This window comes from Phacochoerus africanus, chromosome 4 (genome assembly GCF_016906955.1).
Source record: "Phacochoerus africanus isolate WHEZ1 chromosome 4, ROS_Pafr_v1, whole genome shotgun sequence".
NCBI classification, from domain to species: domain Eukaryota; kingdom Metazoa; phylum Chordata; class Mammalia; order Artiodactyla; family Suidae; genus Phacochoerus; species Phacochoerus africanus.
The window spans coordinates 4,320,258-4,337,590 of record NC_062547.1 but is presented as its reverse complement, the minus strand read 5'-3'; the positions used below and the strand labels follow the sequence as shown (position 1 = coordinate 4,337,590).

Genomic DNA, 17,333 nt, shown 5'->3' with positions numbered 1-17,333 from the left:
TGGCTGCAGGGGACGCTGTGCCAGGGTGAGGGCCTCGCTTCCCCGGGCGGCGGTAACAGGCACGGGGCTCTCCATTTACTGCGGCGGGGGCTCTCCGCCGTCCTCGCCCCCCACCGCGCGGCCCTCCCGCAGGAGCTCCGAGGGCCCCTGGGGAACCGACTCCCTCCCGCCCGCGAGGGCGCGGGAGGCGGGAACCGTGACGCGGCGAAGGGGATGCGCCGCATAAATAGCGGCGGCGGCGGCCCCGGGCGCTGACACGTCGAAGGAGCCCGGCTGCCGCGCGCTTCCCTCTCTGTGTCCCCGAGGCCACGCCATGCGGTGAGCGCCCCCCAGCCCTGCCCGACCCAACCGGACCCGCGTCCCCACCGACAGCCCAGGACCCGCTGGCACCCGGGGACCCACCGGCATCCCAGACCCGCCGACCCCTGGGGCCCGCCGACACCCAGGACCCACCGACACTCCGGAACCCGCCGTCGCTCAAGGTACCGGCCCCCAGAGGCCCCAGAGGCAGGCGGGCGCCTCCGTCTCCGCCTTCGCTGCGTTCCCATCTCCTGAGCGCCTGCCGGCGGGAGGACCTTCCCCTGGGCCGCCGCGGCTCCTCTGCCCCTGGTCCCCTGCCCCGGGTCTCGGTCCTCCGCACCCTGGCTCCTGGCCGCCGCTCCCGCACCCTCAGGGGCCGGGGTCCGAGGCTCCGCTCGACGTGCGGGGGCGCCCCGCTCCCTGGGGACTGAGGCAGGTCTCCCCGCCGCGCCCACCGCCCGCCTTCCCTTGCAGATGCCCAGAGGCTGCGCCCTCCTGCTGGCCTCCCTACTCCTCGCTGCGGCCCTTTCAGCCACCCTGGGGCTCGGGTCACCGGTAAGTGCAGGGTGGGACAAACGTACCCCAAGCAGGGTCCCCTCCTCGGCAAAGAAGAGCAAGCCATCAGAGCCAGACTCCGGCGAGGGGCGTGCCTTGCACCAGGAACAGAAACAGCCATCAGTTCTGATCCTGGGCCGGCCTGCCGAAGTCTGGGGGCGTGAGAGGGTCCCCCGCCACCTGGGGCTGAGCAGCGAGGGCCCAGGTGCTGAGAGCAAACCGGAGGGGGCTGGCCAGAGGCCTGAGATTTCCCCAGGGAGGCTCCCTCAGGGCTTCCTGGCAAGACGCCTCTCCCAGTACAAAAAGTGGCTATGGGACACTGACATCTGGACAGGGCTGAACTTGAGGTGAGTGCCTGGGAGGAGCGAGAAGCACAAGTCATTTCATTCAGTTCAACAGAGCATGTTACACCCGGCGCAGCTGGTGATATTGACTCCTGTCTTCAGCATCTCTTAAAAGCCTCACTTAAAAGGCACTGTGAGTCTACATGGTCCATGAAGGAATTATTCGATAACGCACGTAATCCTATTTTCATGTCAAATATAGCTGATTTGGGTGCAGATTTGAAATCGTGCCCCTTGCAAAAGCACAAGCAGGAGTCTGACTCCTGTATTATACCTGGAAAGTCTGGGTGAATTTCATGTAATGTTCACTCTTGCTTTAATACTTTGCATCTCTTGGCTTATTAGATGAAAGAGTTGCTGGAGTGTATTTGTAATTTAAGCCCTGTGGTTTTTTAAAATATATAATAACTTCACAGGCTGCCATGGTGGCTTATACAAGCAGAAGCGGCCTTGGGGGCTTCTTGGCACTGATGCTGTCTGTACCCTTGCCATCTGACCCCGCCCCCCTTTCTCCTGTTTCAGGTGAAGGAAAAGAGAGGCTGGACTCTGAACAGCGCTGGCTACCTTCTTGGTCCACGTAAGTGATGGCGGTGGTGCTCGGCCCCTCCAGGTGGAGCCTGCCTTCTGGTGCTGGCTTGTGCTAATCCTGCTCTTTCGGAAGCAGGAGGTAGCCGGTCACCATTCTGATACATTAATATTCAGTTAAAGGGAAACGGGATTTGCCCCAAGACTCTGAGGCAGGATGCGTTTCTCTGTGGGTTAACTTAGTCCCTGAAAAGCGGCCCCGGGATGGACCAAACCGCATCCACCTCCCCTTTCCCCCATTTGCGGCAGACGGGCTTCTTCCCAGGGGTCTGACCCCTTCTGCCCCCTCCTCCAGCCCTGGGGCACCTTGCCTTCTTCTGAACCCTCACCCACCCTGCTGCCTGGGGCTGGGTGGACCCTCAGCGCCCTCGCCTTCCTCTGGCTCTGCTGCCCTGCACCCCGATGGGTTCCCAGCCTCAGATATTGCTCAGGCTTCCCCAGGAAGGCAGACATTCCCCGGGGCTCTGTTCTGGGTCCTCTCCCGGATCCCTCTGTATTTCCCTAAACGCTCCCATCTGCTCCTTGGGCTCACGGAGCACCCAAGTCAACGGACCCCAAACCCTACCTCCACCTTTTCTTAGTCTAAGCCCTGGATGGGAATTCCCAGGTGACCTGAAGAGGCCAAAAACATGCCTGCCCCCAAACTAAATGGAGACGGCTCTCTTCCTGCTCCAAATCTGTCCCTGTAGCCATCCTGGGGGTGACTGATGCTCAGTATCTTGTCCTTGCTGTAGCATCGTCTGGACTCGGTGTGAGTGATTTGATTACATTCATGATGCAGAGAATCGGCGAGGCTGGGTTTTCAGAGGCCCCCCCCTCCCCAGTTTGATGGCTGCATTTGCAGACAAGCCCTTCAAGCCATAAGAGGGCGTAGGAGGCGGCAGGACATGGGAAATTGGGGTGCACAGGTGCATCAGTCCTGCTAAAGGGGACACTCTGGCCACGGCAGGCTATGTCTGCTGATGCCGCTTGCCTCACTCTCTGCTCCTTTCGTGTCCTCTGTCTGCAGTGACACTTTCCGATTTTAATTGTCCTGAAGGGGAGGGGACTTTTCACTTCCCATCCAACCTGGTACCTACCCATGGCTTGCAAACCTTTAAAAAAAAATCCTCCCCCATTTATTATGTTCCTGTTTTCCCAGAGGAAAGGAGGCAAACAACATCTGGCTCTTACCCGGTCCTCCCAGAGTAACTGGGCGGCGTGGTCCCCACTTACCCACCACGGGAGCTGCTTTTAGTTCTTAATTCCAGAGTTTAAGTTCAGACTCCTCCCTTACTACAAATGGTTGTTTTATTGAATCACCTGGAGGGTCCTTGAGGGCAGTGCCTTGAGAAACACAGGCACAGAAGTGACAAAGCCTAGATGGGGCCCTGGGCAGGGTCTACTGGGCATCTTTGGTCTCAGAGCAAAAGCAGCAGCCGGTCCCCATGTGGTCGTGTCACTGCGAGCAGGGTGGCCTTGCCTGGCCAAGGGTAGGACAGCTTCAAAGGGTACACGTTTTTCCCGACCTCTTTGCAGTCCTGAGTTCTTTTGCTCAGAAAGCGCCTGGTCTCTGGGTGCTGCTGGCCCCCCAGAAAGGAGGAGCCCTTCAACAGACATGCTTTTCCGTGTTCTACTGGAATACCGAACGTGCATGTATCAGGAAGATTTCGAACCCGGAGTTAGGAAACAAACCGCTTTTCCCTCTCAGTCGGGACCGGCAGAGGCCGTACATCTAGCTGGTCTGTGCAGTCCCCACAGCTGCGCTCCGTGCTCCGGGCCTCCTCTACCAGCGCAGAGAGCGGCAACGTGAGGGATGCGTTTGCGGCCCTTGGAAGCGCTGGCTTACTCATCATTCCCTCCCAGTTAGAGCCAAGAACTCTGGTCTCTGGAAGAACGACTTGGTTTTGTCCAGGCTTGGGGGTGACCAGTTCTCCCGGCCAGGGAGACAGACACGGGAAGCCCCCTCTCCCTTATCCCAGGAGCCCCTTCTCTTCAGGCCGGGACATGTGCCCTCACTCTTGCCAATCCTTCCTTTCTTTTTCTTTTTTGTGGCCAAGTCTGTGGCATGTGGAAGCTCTGGGGCCAGGAATTGAACCCACAACACTGCAGTGACCCGAGCCACAGCAGTGACAGTGCTAGACCCTTAACCTGCTGAGCCACCAGGGAACTCCTCCAATAGCTTCTTAAGGGATCCCTCTGCTTGCAATCATGATGCCCCCATTTTTCACTCCTCCCAACACACACACACACTCTCTCTCTCTCTCTCAACCTACCTGCTTCCCTTCCTCCCTCCTCCTCCTCCTCTCTTTCTCTGGCTCCAGTCCATCTCCCACACAGCAGCCAGAGTGGCCGGAAATAAAAATCCGATTACATCACAACTGCAGATCCTTTGGTGGTCCCCCCTTGTTTTCAGGGATGTAGGACCCCAGCCCCTGTTCTCCGACTGGGAGACACCCAGCCGGCCCTCCAGGGACCCCCACTCAGTGCTCCCCCTCCCTACATCAGGCCCACGCTCCCCAGACAGTGCCCTGTGCAGGCCACCGGCTGCCCCCTCTTGACGAGCGGCTCCCCTCCTGCTCTGTGGGGCCGCAGCTGCTGGGCAGGAGCTGAGCTTCCCTCAAGTCCGCAGAGAATGGCCTTCCCTCTTCCGCGGTATCCCTACCCGGCTTTATTCTTACAGTCTGGCTGTGCTGCCTGTTGGCTGCAAGCAGCCCTGTGTCCCTCGGGATGGGCAGGGTCTCACCGCAGAGGCCACACTCAGGTGCTGTCCCTCTGGTGTGCACACAGATGCCATCGACAACCACAGATCATTCCACGACAAGTATGGCCTTGCTGGCAAGCGGGAACTCGAGCCCGAAGACGAAGCCAGGCCCGGTGAGGACTTTAAACCCAGGGTACACAGGGTGGTGGGGGGACCAGGACCGCCTCGATCCACAACTGGGGCCTACGCTTGGCCTGGCCACATCCACTGGCCACCAGCAACAGAAGCAGCAAAGCCAGGGGTGAGATCCCGGGGCAGCCACGGCCGGCTCAGGGCCTCGGCTGCGCTGAGCCAGGCTCTGGGATGGAGGGAGGGACGGCCGGCTGGTGCCCGCAGGTGTCCAGGTCTAAGACGGGAATCCCTTCTGGTTCCCAGGAGGCTTTGACCGGCTGCAGTCAGAGGACAAAGCCATACGCACGATAATGGAGTTTCTGGCTTTCTTGCATCTCAAAGGTACGTGCCACATGGCCCATTAAATATCCCACCTCTTAGGAGCCTGGGCACCTAACAGGTCTGGCGGCGACACTCCACAGACTCCTCCTGGGGACTAGCTGTCACCCCTCTACACACCTGCAATCGCGCTGCTGGGGGGCTGTTCTAAGGCATGGGGAGTGGAACCAGCTGCAAAAGGGGCTGGGATGGCGTTGTCCCCACACTGTCCCCAGAAAGGGTCGCCCGGGGGAGAGGGCCTTGGGCTTCCACTCACTCTGCTGGACCCACATTTCTTGACCCGGTAACAAGTGCTGTAGCTGCTACTCCCAGGCAGCTCTCCGTAGACCGACCTCCTTAAACCGTGCCCTGCGGGCCAGCGATGCCAGCCGCCAGCCACCAGCATGTTCCAGATGGCTCTTCCAGCGCCTGGCGGGGCAGGCAGGCCGCATTTACACCACAGCTCACCACCCTGGGGTCTGGTCTCTTCCACACGTACTTCAGTGAGGAGGCCTCCCTGGGGCCACTTGAACCCCAGCATTTCTGTGTTTTGATTGTTGCAACGCACAACTCCTTTCATTAGCAGACATCATTTTTTTTTTGTCTTTTGTCTTTTTAGGGCCGCGTCCGGGGCATATGGAAGTTCCCAGGGTAGGGGTCAAATTGGAGCCGCAGCTACCGGCCACAGCCACAGCAACGCGGGATCCGAGCCACATCTGCGACCAACACCACAGCTCACGGCAACGCCAGATCCTTAACCCACTGAGCGGGGCCAGGGATCGAACCCTCGTCCTCATGGATACTAGTTGGGTTCGTTGACCACTGAGCCACGACAGGAACTCCGAGACATGGATTTTTATTACCCAAACAGGAAGGACACATTTAAAAAGTCTGACAGTTTCACACGCACCCTAAGTATGAGCATTAGATCATTAAACGGTGAGAATGTGAAAGGCGCCTCCCTCTGGACTTGATCCTGTGACACTCTCAGAGGAGGCGCCCTAAGTGTGGCCCTTCCCTCCGCAGAGGCGGGGGCCCTGGGGCGCCTGCCCGGCCTCCCCTCGGCAGCGTCCTCAGAAGACGCAGGACAGTCCTGAGGGGGCTCCGGCCTCTCCGTCTCGGCGTTGTCGAGCTCCGAGCCAGCGAAGGCAGCGTAACCACCCCTGTCGTCCCTGCCCAGTGCTGTGTTGCTGAGGTGTCAGATCTTCCTTTGGGAGTAGGTTTGAGCCGCAAAATAAAAACTGCAGCTGCTTGCGATGATCATTTCTTCCACGTGTCCGTCTCCTCGCCACTGCCACCAACGCGCTTTCCAAAGATAGTGCTTGACGATAATCAGGCGCACAGAGGAGAGTTGAAGCCCACGTTCTACCATCCAGAGCGTCCTCAGACACGTGCTCTTGTCACTTGTGTCCAGGGGACATAAAGTTATCTCACTGTTAAGCTGACTCTAGTTACAAAGCTAAGTCTGTTTTTGAGCCAAACCGCAAAGCAGCGAGAACCCCTGGCTTCATGGAGCTGATATTTTAGCAAAATGGAAACAAAACAGCCTAAAGAAACCCGAGACATGACCAATGAGGGACGTACTTGGTCTTGGGGAAGGTGAGGGGTGCTAAGGAGACACAGCGGCCGCGTAGGGGCCGTGGGGGAGGCTTAACAGGCGCAGCAGTAAGGTCGGTGTGGCTGGATCAGGACGTAATGATCACAAAAAGGGAAACCATTTTATACATCAGGACACGCACTCAGTTAATGCTGCACCAAAGGCAGCCCGTGGGGACAGCGGTGGCGGGGATGGGGCCGTCTCTGGAGCAGAAATAAAAAGCTCGTACAGAAGGGCCAAGAAGAAAACAGGTGAGGAGGAGAAGCCAGGCATGGAGGTGACGACGGCCCGGGGCGCCCCGGCGGGCGGAGGAGAGCAGATCAGGGCCGGGAGCGGGCGGCAGCCCTCCATCACCCCCCTAAGCAGTGCCTCGCCCCGGGGCCACAGGGATGGCACAGGCCACTGTAGTCTCTTCTCACGCCCGCAGGGGATGGCAGTAGACAGCCACGTGTCAGAATCGCCACCTAAAGACCCACGTCCAGGAAGAAGTAGGCGCTGTGGTTGGTCACCCAAGCCCTGCTGGCAGGGCCCAGCCTGGCCCCCGTGACTCTCGCAGAAGCTCCCCTCCTCGCAGCAGCCGCTCCCCCTCCTCTGCAGGCCCATGTGCAGAGCCGAGCGGCCCAGCGCCAGCTCAGGAACACCGGTCCTTCTTCCCTCCCTTCACCTGCCTTGTCTCCTCTCTCAACTTTCTTCAGTTCTCTCAGATGTGGGTGGGCCCAGGACACCTGGCAGCCTTGTTAGAACTCAGGTCGCCACCCTCTGCCCAGGGTGTCTGACCAACAAGTGCCCTCATCTACTAGCTCCAGCTTACAGTCTGCAGCCTGGCCTGCCTGGTCTCCTTCTGGCCTTGTCCCCTTCTTTCTGGTGGCCGTAGACACGCCTGTCCCCACCCCAGCCTGCTCTACTAGCCTTCCTGTCCCCTAAGCTCCAGACCACCACCAGCTGGAGCCTCTGGCCCAGCCTCGCTCACCTAAAACCTTTGCACGTGTCCCTGCAGATGCCAGTAAACTCCTACACATCCCACAGGATCCCACTCTGCAATGGCCTTCCCCAGGGCACCCTTCCTGCTCAGGCTCCCTCGGCAGGGTTGTGTGCAATGCCCAAAGGGAGTGCTGGCCACTCTAATGCTGTTTGCTGCTTGCTCTCCCCACCACGCTGTCACTCCTCAAGGAACAGACTGTGCTCAGTGGATCAGAGATCGGACAGGGCCAGTCTTGGGTTTCCAGCATGCCCCGACACGCGGTAGAGCCTTTTAACGGATGCTTCGGGAGCAGGGGTGGGAATGGCCGAGGCAGCCCAGGCTCAGTGCAGGTGAGTGGGCTCCAGAAGCAGGCCCTGTAACCTTACCCCCCTCGGCCCCCCACCTGGCCAAGCTGTTCCTCCTTCTAGGAATAAATGGAGCAGGAGAGGTGGTGGCCGCTAGAGGTGAGGGACGAGGAGTGGCTGTGGTGCCCTTTGCAGTGGAGGAGGCGACCATTTCAGAGGAATGCGTTCGAAGACCACTTCCTGGGAGAACACAGTTGGCGCTGGCTCCAGTCATACCAGATGAGTCAGCTGCCAACCATGGCAGAATTTTCAAGGCCATCGGCCACTGAAGGAAATGAAGAATTTACCGGGCAAATGAGCAAGACCAGCCTCGGGAGTTCCCATCGTGGCTCAGTGGTTAACGAATCCGACTAGGAACCATGAGGTTTCGGGTTTGATACCTGGCATTATTCAGTGGGTTGAGGATCCGGCGTTGCTGTGGCTGTGGTGTAGGCCGGCAGCTGTAGCTCCAATTCGACCCCTAGCCTGGGAACCTCCACATGCCGCGGGTGCAGCCCCAAAACAGACAAAAAAAAAAGAAGAGAAAAAGAAAGAAAAGACCAGCCTCAACATCCTACTGCTACAATCCAAGGGGAAGACAGAGTCCACCCCCCGCCAGCCAGAGCCATGCCGCCCGTCCTCACTCAGTTCGGGAGACACGGTGGAGGGGGCTGCAGAGGAGGGGTTTGCTCTCAGGAGGTTTCGTGAAGATGGGGGAGGCTATGATGTTTAAGAGGAGAGGGAGAGGTACCAGAGGGAGAGGTACCAGGGCGCTGAGAAATCCTAGGGCAGAGACGTAAAACCTAGAAAGATGGAAAGAATCAGAACTGATTAATTTCTAGCATACAACCCAAGACTTTTTTTTTTTTTTTTTGTCTTTTTAGGGCCACACCTGCACCATATGGAGGTTCCCAGTCTGGGGGGTCAAATTGGAGCTGCTGCTGCCTGTCTACACTAAAGCCACAGCAACGCCAAGTCCAGCTGCCTCTGCACCTACACTACATCTCATGGCAACGCCGGATCCTTAATCCACTGAGCGAGGCCAGGGATCGAACCTGTGTCCTCATAGAAACTACGCTGGGTCTTTAACCGGCAAGGCCAGGGATTGAACCTATATCCTCATGCATACTAGTCAGATTTGTTTCCCTTGAGCCATGATGGGAACTCCAACTTTTGTTTTTAATACTTTGCAAAAAAAAGAGAGAGAGATTCTAGTGGTCTTTTTTTTGCGGGGGGGGTGGGGCATGCCAATGGCATGTGGAAGTTCCCAGGCCAGGATGGAACCTGCACCACAGCAGCGACAATGCTGGACCCTTAACCCATTGGTCACAAGGGAACTCCCTCTAGGAGTCCATGTTAAAGTTTAGATTTTACCCGATTTTACCCATGGTAGAAACTCTAGAAAGCAGTAAGCCAAGCATCTCTGATCTAACTTAAAAGAAAATGTTTGCTGACTTCTGCTTTCAGAAAGATGGAATCAGTGTACTTTTCTCTTCTGTTCTTGTTAGTACAACTAAAAGCCCTGGACATTATATATAAAACCAGCACGAGGAGACTGAGAGTGTCAAGAGGAGGGCAGACCAGCCAGGGAGCTCAGGACCAAGAGTGACACAGTGGGGGCCCTGGGTTTTCTTCTTGTCATCAACAAAGTAATGACAGTAATTCTGCCAATGGACACACAGGCTTAACACACCTTCCGTCTGAGAATGAGCATGAAAAGACAAGCTGGGGGCCAGGAGGAAATATTTGCAAACCACATATCCCACCAAGGACTGCTATCTAAACATGCGGAGGACTTTCAAAACTCAACAAAAACAAAAAGTCCAGTTAAAAATGGGCAAAGTACACGAGCGGCTATCTCAGTGACTCATATGGAGTCTTCAACACAGTCATTAGATGCACATCAAAACCACAATGAAGCATCACTCAACACCCATCAGAACGGCCGAAATAAAACCCAGTACCAACACCAGATGCTGGCAAGGATGCAGAGAAAGTGGCTCCCTCACACATCACTGGTGAGAAAGTAAAATGGTAGAGCCGTTCCAGAAACAGCTTGGCGGTTTCTTTAAAAATCAAACATGCAACTACTATCCAACCAAGCAATTGCGCTCCTGAGTATTTATCCCAAATGAAAACTTACCTTTACAGCAGAATTGCTCACAAATGTTCATAGCAGATTTATTCATAATAGCGCCAACCTGGAAGCAGCCCAGATGCTCTTCAATGGGTTAAACTAGGGTTATTCACACCACGTACCTACTACTCAGCAATAAAATTAGTGGGTTTTTAAGACACACAACAACCTGGGTGACTCTCCAGAGACTTCTTCAGAGTGAAAACAAATCCTACGATGTTACATACTATATGACCACATTTATACAGCATTCTTGAAACGAAAAAAGTGTAGAAATGGAGAGTTCAGTGCTACCCAACGCACAAAGAAGAAGTTATTCCAGTTCTCCACCAGGAGTCAGAAGCAGAGGAAATACCTCCTAACTCATTGCGTGAGGGCAACACCACCCTAACGCCAAGGTCAGACAAGGACCCTACATGAAAACTACAGACCAATCTCTCTCTCTCTGGTTTGTTTGTTTGTTTATTTATGGCTTTTTAGGGTCGCACCTGCAGCATATGGAGGTTCCCAGGCTAGGGGTCTAATCAGAGCTGCAGCTGCCTACACCACAGCTCATGGCAATGCCAAATACTTAACCCACTGAGTGAGGCCAGGGATCGAACCCACATCCTCATGGATCCCATTCGGGTTCGTTAACTGCTGAGCCACGACAGGAACTCCCAAACCATTATCTCTTATGAACAGAAATGTAAAAATCGTCAACCATATATTAGCAAATCAAATTCAAAGATGTATAAAAAGAATTACACACCATGACCAAGTGGAATTTAACCAAGTATGCACGTCTGGTTCAACATTCAAAAGTCAATTAACATAACCCATCACATCATCAAGCTAAAGAGGGAAAATCATGATTATATCAGTAGATGCAGAAAAAGCATGTGACAAAACCTAGCACCCACAGATGATAAAAGAGCTTCACAAAGTAGGACGAGAAGGGAGCTTCCTCAACTTGATAGAGGACATCTACCAAAACCCCTATGGCTAACATCATACTTTTTTTTTTTTTTTTTGCCTTTTAGGGCCGCACCTGAGGCATATGGCGGTTCCCAGGCTAGGGGTCAAATCGGAGCTACAGCTGCCGGCCTACACCACAGCCACAGCCACAGGAACTTGGGATCCAAGCTGCGTCTGCAACCTACCCCACAGCTCAAGGCAACACCAGATCCTTAACCCACTGAGAGAGGCCAGGGATCAAACCCGAAACCTCATGATTCCTAGTCAGATTTGTTTCCGCCGCGCCATGGCGGGAACTCCCAGCTAACAGCATACTTCATGGTGAGAAACTACAAACGTTTCCATCGAGATCAGGAACAAGGCAAGGATGTCCTCTCTCACTACCGACTCTCAACTCGGTACTGGGTATTCTAGCTAAGGCAACAAGGCGAGGAAGTCAGAAATATACAGCTTGGGAAGGAAGAAAAAAAACTTTCTTTGGTCACAGATGACATAGGTGTCTATGTAAAAAAATCTGAGAATCAGCCAAAAACTCCTGAAAGTAAAAAGCAGTTATTGCAAGTTTACATGATATAATGTTAAGGAACAAGTGGAATATGAAATAAAAACACAATACCATTTATGTTAGCACCCCCAAAATAAAATACTTAGGTATAAATCTAACAAAATATATATAGGATCTACATGAGGAAAACTACAAACTCTGATGAAAGAAATTGAAGAACTAAATAACTGAAGAGATGTGTTCCATGTTCCTGGAGAAGAACACAGTATTTCCAAGACGTCGGTTCTTCCCAAATTGACCTATAGAATCGACGCAGTCCTGATCCAAATCTCAGCAAGTTATTTTGTAAAATGCCAAAAAACTGATTTTTCTGTCGTGACTCAGCAGTTATCGAACCCGACTAGGATCCACGAGGATGCAGGTTCGATCCCTGGCCTCGCTCGGTGGGCTAAAGACCTGGCGTTGCCGTGAGCTGTGGTGTTGGTCGCAGACATGGTTTGGGTCTGGCGTGGCTGAGGCTGTGGTGTAGGCTGGCAACTGTAGCTCCAATTTGACCCCACACCTGGGAACCTGGGTGTGGCCATAAAAAGAAAGCAAAAACAAAAACAAAAACCACTTGATTTCTTAAGTTATGTGGAGAGGAGGCAAAAGACCCAGAGCGGCCAACACATCGAAGGAGACGAGCACGGAGGACTGACGCTCCCGAGTTCAAGACCTACCGTGAAGTTACCAGCATCAAGAACGTTCGGCGTTGGGTGGAAAAATGAACAAACGGGTCAGTGAAACGGCATAGAGGGTCCAGAAACATACCACATAAATACAGTCAACTGATCTTTGGCAAAGGAACAAAGGCAACCCAACAGAGAGAAGACAGGCTTTGCAGCAAATTGTGCCAAACACCTGGCATCCACATGCGGAGAAAATGAATCTAGATGCGGATATTATATTCTTCACAAAAATTAACTCAAAGTGGATTGCAGACACAACTGTAAAATGCAAAACTGTAAAACTCGTGGAAGATAACAGAAAAATCTAGATGACCTTGAGTATGGCAATGACTTTTTAGACACAACAGAAAAATTGTGATGTCGAAAACAAATAATTGGTGAGTTGAATTTCGTTAAAATTAAAATCTTGTGCTCTGCAAAAGCCACTGTTGAGAATGAGAAGATAAGTCACAGACTGGGAGAAAATATTTGCAAAAGACGTATCTGATTAAGGACTATTAATCCAACATATAAAAAAGACTCTTAAAACTCAAAAGTGAGAAAATGGGAGTCCCCACCAGGGCAAAGCAGAAACAATCTGATTAGGAGCCATTAGGTTGAGGCTTCAATCCCTGGCCTCTCTCAGGATCTGTGAGGTGAGCTGTGGTGTAGATCACAGATGTGGCTCGGATCCTGGTTGCTGTGGCTGTGGTGTAGGCTGGCAGCTGTGGCTCCAACTGAGCCCCTAGCCTGGGAACCTCCATATGCCACAGGTGTGGCCCGAAAAAGACAAAGAAAAGAAAAGAAAGAAAAGACAAGACACAGGTGGCAAATAAGCACATGAAAAGCTACTTCACATTTTTGTTGTTAGGGAACTGCAAATTAAAACAGCAATAAGATATGGTGACACATCTATCAAAATGGCCAAAATCCAAAACAATGACACATCCCATGCCCGCTTCTGCCCACCTGCACCCTTGACCTTCATAAAGCGATTCCGCCTGCAGAGGGAGCTGTCTTTCCCCTCCAGCTGTCCTTATCTTTTCCTCAAACTGCCCTTTTCTTCAATTCTCTAACTTCTCCCAACGTTGTCATCTTGGATGAAACTTCAACCTTCAATCCCTTCAACAAGTATTTTAACTTACTTCTTACAGCAGTCTGTCTATTGTGGTTTTAAGCTGCACCCACACCTCAGAGCCAAGATGGGATTACGAGTAGGCTTCTGCTCATATTTTGCAGTCAATAGAAGGTTCTCTCTTAAGGATGGTTTGCTTGCTGCCGTGTTCTCTGTATTGTGTACAAGCTTGTGATTAAAGGACAAGAAAGTTTTCAGCATGTGTGACATAAACGTATATTTGGTCTCTGGCCCTGGCACAGAGCTCCTACATTCCCTGGAGTTTCCAAAGTGACCGGAGTGCCTTCTGTTCTAGCGAAGTGTCTCTTGGTGGGCTCCTGGATATCTTAGAATGGGGGCTGGTCTAACCTGTTGGTTAGAAAGACCAAGCCACCATTAGAAGCTTGGAACTTCCCCCCCATTCCCCACCCTCCGGAGAAGGGAGAGGAGCTGGAGAATGAGTTAGTGATTGGTCATGCCTCCATGATGAAGCCCCCGTTAAAATCCCTAAATTACAGAGTTTGGAGAACTTCCAGGTTGGTGGGCACACCCATGTGCCAGGAAGGCGGTGCACTCCAGCTCCAGGGGACAGCAAGTCCTGTGCTCAGGATCCTTCCAGACCTCGCCCCAAGTACCTTTTCATGTGCTCATTTATATCCATTATAATACACTAGTAATTAAGTAAAGTGTCCCCTGAGTTCTGTGAGTGGTTACAGCAAATCACCCTACCTGAGAAGGGGTCATGGGAACTTCGGTAACGTGAGACCCACTAGTTGTGACTGGTGTCTGCAGTGGGGACAGCCTGTGGGACTGAGACCTTAAACCCGGGGAGTCTGACACTAACACTGGGGAGTTAGTGTCAGAACTGAGTTAATTATAGGACTTCTGAGAGCTGGAGAATTGGTTGGTTTGGGGGGAAAAAAAACCCAAACAGCACAGAACTTGGTGTCAGAAGTGTGAGTAGAGAAATAGTTTTCTTTTTGCATGTGTCATTTTTTTAAAATGAGTTCTTCTCAGAGGCGTGAAAAGACAAGGTTTAAGCCAAACCACATTTCTGGAAAAACCAAAACCAAAAACCCACCAGATAATCTAATTTTAATCACAAAGGTAGCTCATGTCACAGAGGGTAGAAAGACAAGGTGGTTAAAATTGCACACCCTCACCCAGAAATAAGAACATACTGTTTTAATATTCATATGGTTTTAAAATGGCATTAGTTCTCCATCAGAAACAGAAAGATGTTGTTTGTGCTTTGTCGTCATCCACGTAGCTGTTAACTCCGGCATTACAGCGGCTTTATACACAACTCTCCTTTGGCTTCTACCTCTCATCTCTTGAATTTTCTGCAAGTTGTACTGACTCAATCAATTCTCTCCATTGAGAAATCCTGCAGGGAGGAGTCAGGCCTAACTTCCAGGCTTTAGCTCAGTGTCCCTGGCCACAGCCAGAGTATCCTCAGGCAGCACCAAAGGTCCCTCAACCCTCAGCGTCCAAGTTTCCGGCGGACTCCTCTGCCGTGTTGGGGTCATTGCCCTAAGGACGGCTGCTCACCTCCCTTGCTGCTCTGGGATGCCTCTGGGCTCTGCAGGGGGCTTGACCTACCTGTAGCTCTTTGTCCCCGGGTACTGCTGGGGGATGTTGTTCCCTCCCACCCCCCATGCCTGCACCCTACCGGTTCTGGGCACTTCAGATGTGCCTGGTGCAAACTGAGATGCAATGGAAGTGTAAAATACACGCTGGATTTCACATACAAAGGATGTAAGGGAGTTCTAATCATGGCACAGTGGTTAACGAATCCAACCAGGAACCATGAGGTTTCGGGTTCTATCCCTGGCCTTGCTCAGTGGGTTAAGGATCCGGTATTGCCGTGAGTGTGGTGTAGGTTGCAGACGTGGCTCGGATCCCGAGTTGCTGTGGCTCTGGTGTGGGCCGGCGGCTACAGCTCCAATTCAACTCCTAGTCTGGGAACCTCCATATGCCTCGAGATCGGCCCAAGAAAAGGCAAAAAGACAAAAAAAAAAAAAAGAAAGAAAGGCAGTTCCCGTCGTGGCGCAATGGTTAACAAATCTGACTAGGAACCATGAGGTTGTGGGTTCGGTTCCTGCCCTTGCTGTGAGCTGTGGTGTAGGTTGCAGATGCGGCTCGGATCCCAAGTTGCTGTGGCTCCGGGGTAGGTCGGTGGCTACAGCTCCGATTCAACCCCTAGCCTGGGAACCTCCATATGCTGCAGGAGCGGCCCAAGAAATGGCAAAAAGACAAAAAAAAAAAAAAAAAAGAAAGAAAGGAAAGAATGTGAAATATCTCAATCATTTTAATTTTGATTATATGTTGAAATGATTGTATTTTGGATATATTGGGTTAAATAAAATAGTATTAAACTAATTTTACCTGTTCCTTTTCACTTTATAAAATGTAGCTACTAGAAATTTTTAAGTGATTTATGTGGCTGACAGATATTGCAATTGGCAGCACTGCCAAGAGGGACACAAGCAGAAGGACAGCCCACCTGGGAGGAATCACGAGGCGCCCCCCGCTTCCAAGGGAGATGGGGGGTGCTCCTCCAGTAACGTGCCTCCCTGCTCTGCCACTAGATGCTGATGGGGACCAAAAGCACACCAAGCAGTAGGGAGCACAGCTGGCCGAGAGCTCTGCAGTCCCACCATACCTGTCTACACCTCCGGCTTTCCACCACAGGATTGGATCCCAAAGGGTCTCAAAGGGGTTGGAATGAGAGGAATTAAGTGTCTCGTTACCTCTGCGGCTCCCCGTTGGAACCAGACTATTCCAAACACAGCTTTGCAAATCCCCAGCTTGCTCCTCTGCTCCTTGCTTACCGACGTGCCTGGTGGCCAGGCCCTACGACCCCACTTCCTTCAGTGGCGTGTTTGTAAATGCGTTTTCTAAACATTCTCTAAGGGGCTGATGCTATTAATGGACACAGAAACACAGCAAACATATTTTTCAGCTATTAAGTTAATTACAGAAATGGAAGATGTTTGAAATTTTTATTCCTTTTGCCTATACAATAGAACCCAAAGAGAATCAACTTAATAACTTATCTTACCTGCTGACTTCTGCAAACTAGTTGTTTTAACATATTTTATAAACAGTAATAATATTATAACAATAATTATGGAGAAGTTAGTTGGATAATAGAACTTTTCACCATGTAAATGGAAACACATAAGAAACTAGATAATTTTCAGCCCCACAACTCAAAATGCTACTGACAGGAGGAATGGCCTGCGTTTCCTGGTGGCCCAGAGGAAGCTGGTCATCCCTGTGCCTCTGGGGAAACACTGACACTCAGAAACTCCCCAGGGTCGCAGCAGTTTCTCTACAGATTTTAAGTGGTGTCTTCGCAGACTGTCTGGAGAATTTATTTCTAAACAATTTAGGGGAAAACTCATTATGGCTTTTTATGCAGAGAAGTCTCCCGAGGAGGGACGTTCCCGGGAGAGGATGAGGTCAGTCGGAAGGGGCTTGCGTTCTCTGCAGGGCCCGGCTCCCACCTGCCATCACTCAGTGTTGCTGCAGACCGTCCTCCCGGCATCACAGGGACCCATGCTCGCCCCCGGGTCCAGACAGCCGTGAGGTCACGCGCTTCCTCAAAAAGGCGGGAGGGTTTTGATTGCCCCGTCCCTCGGGGACTCTGAGTTAACCCCCTGCGTGCGTGCCCTGTGCAGGGGGGAGGCTTCATCTTGATGACGACGCTGTGGACACAGACCTGGCCTCCTGTTCCTTACAACCACCTGTCTAAACTATAGGTTCCTTCAGAAAGTGGAGACACAGTCTACACGTGTTTACGTCTCACCACAGTGTCGTCTACTCAACGTTCAACCCTTTGGACTTGAACTCAGTGTGGAGAATCTGTGACAAGCATCTCCCGAACTCCTCTAAGACCCTCTGCTCCGCCAAGCGCTCGGAGCAGCGCTCCCTCTCGGCCTCTTCGCCCTGAGCCAGCAGGCAGGCGCACGTGGCTTCCACCACCTCCCAGGAGATACACGACGGCGACCGCCTGTCAGAAGAAGACCAGGGAAAGGCTGTGTTCATTT

The 17,333-nt window shown here is 52.6% G+C and overlaps 2 protein-coding genes across 2 annotated transcripts in view; one reads left to right on the top strand and one right to left on the bottom strand.

Annotated features, from left to right (window-relative positions):
• Positions 1-260: 260 nt before the first annotated feature.
• On the top strand, positions 261-6,219 carry GAL (galanin and GMAP prepropeptide). The gene is made up of 6 exons (XM_047774085.1): positions 261-482; positions 775-855; positions 1,722-1,776; positions 4,554-4,640; positions 4,903-4,980; positions 5,983-6,219. The coding sequence occupies exons 2-6, from the start codon at positions 775-777 to the stop codon at positions 6,051-6,053; spliced, it is 372 nt and encodes a 123-aa protein (XP_047630041.1). The 5' UTR covers positions 261-482; the 3' UTR covers positions 6,054-6,219.
• A 10,107-nt stretch (positions 6,220-16,326) lies between these two features.
• TESMIN (testis expressed metallothionein like protein) overlaps positions 16,327-17,333 on the bottom strand; it is a 43,417-nt gene continuing 42,410 nt past the window's right edge. The window contains exon 8 of the mRNA XM_047775057.1: positions 16,327-17,296. Within this exon, the coding sequence (XP_047631013.1) occupies positions 17,104-17,296 (193 nt within the window). The 3' untranslated portion in view covers positions 16,327-17,103. The remainder of the gene's footprint in view (positions 17,297-17,333) is intronic.

Coding starts and splice junctions, on each gene's coding strand:
- GAL (XM_047774085.1), top strand. CDS start 775: ATGCCCAGAGGCTGCGCCCTCCTGCTGGCCTCCCTACTCCTCGCTGCG. Junction 856..1,721: donor CCCTGGGGCTCGGGTCACCG/GTAAGTGCAGGG, acceptor CTCCTGTTTCAG/GTGAAGGAAAAGAGAGGCTG. Junction 1,777..4,553: donor TGGCTACCTTCTTGGTCCAC/GTAAGTGATGGC, acceptor GTGTGCACACAG/ATGCCATCGACAACCACAGA.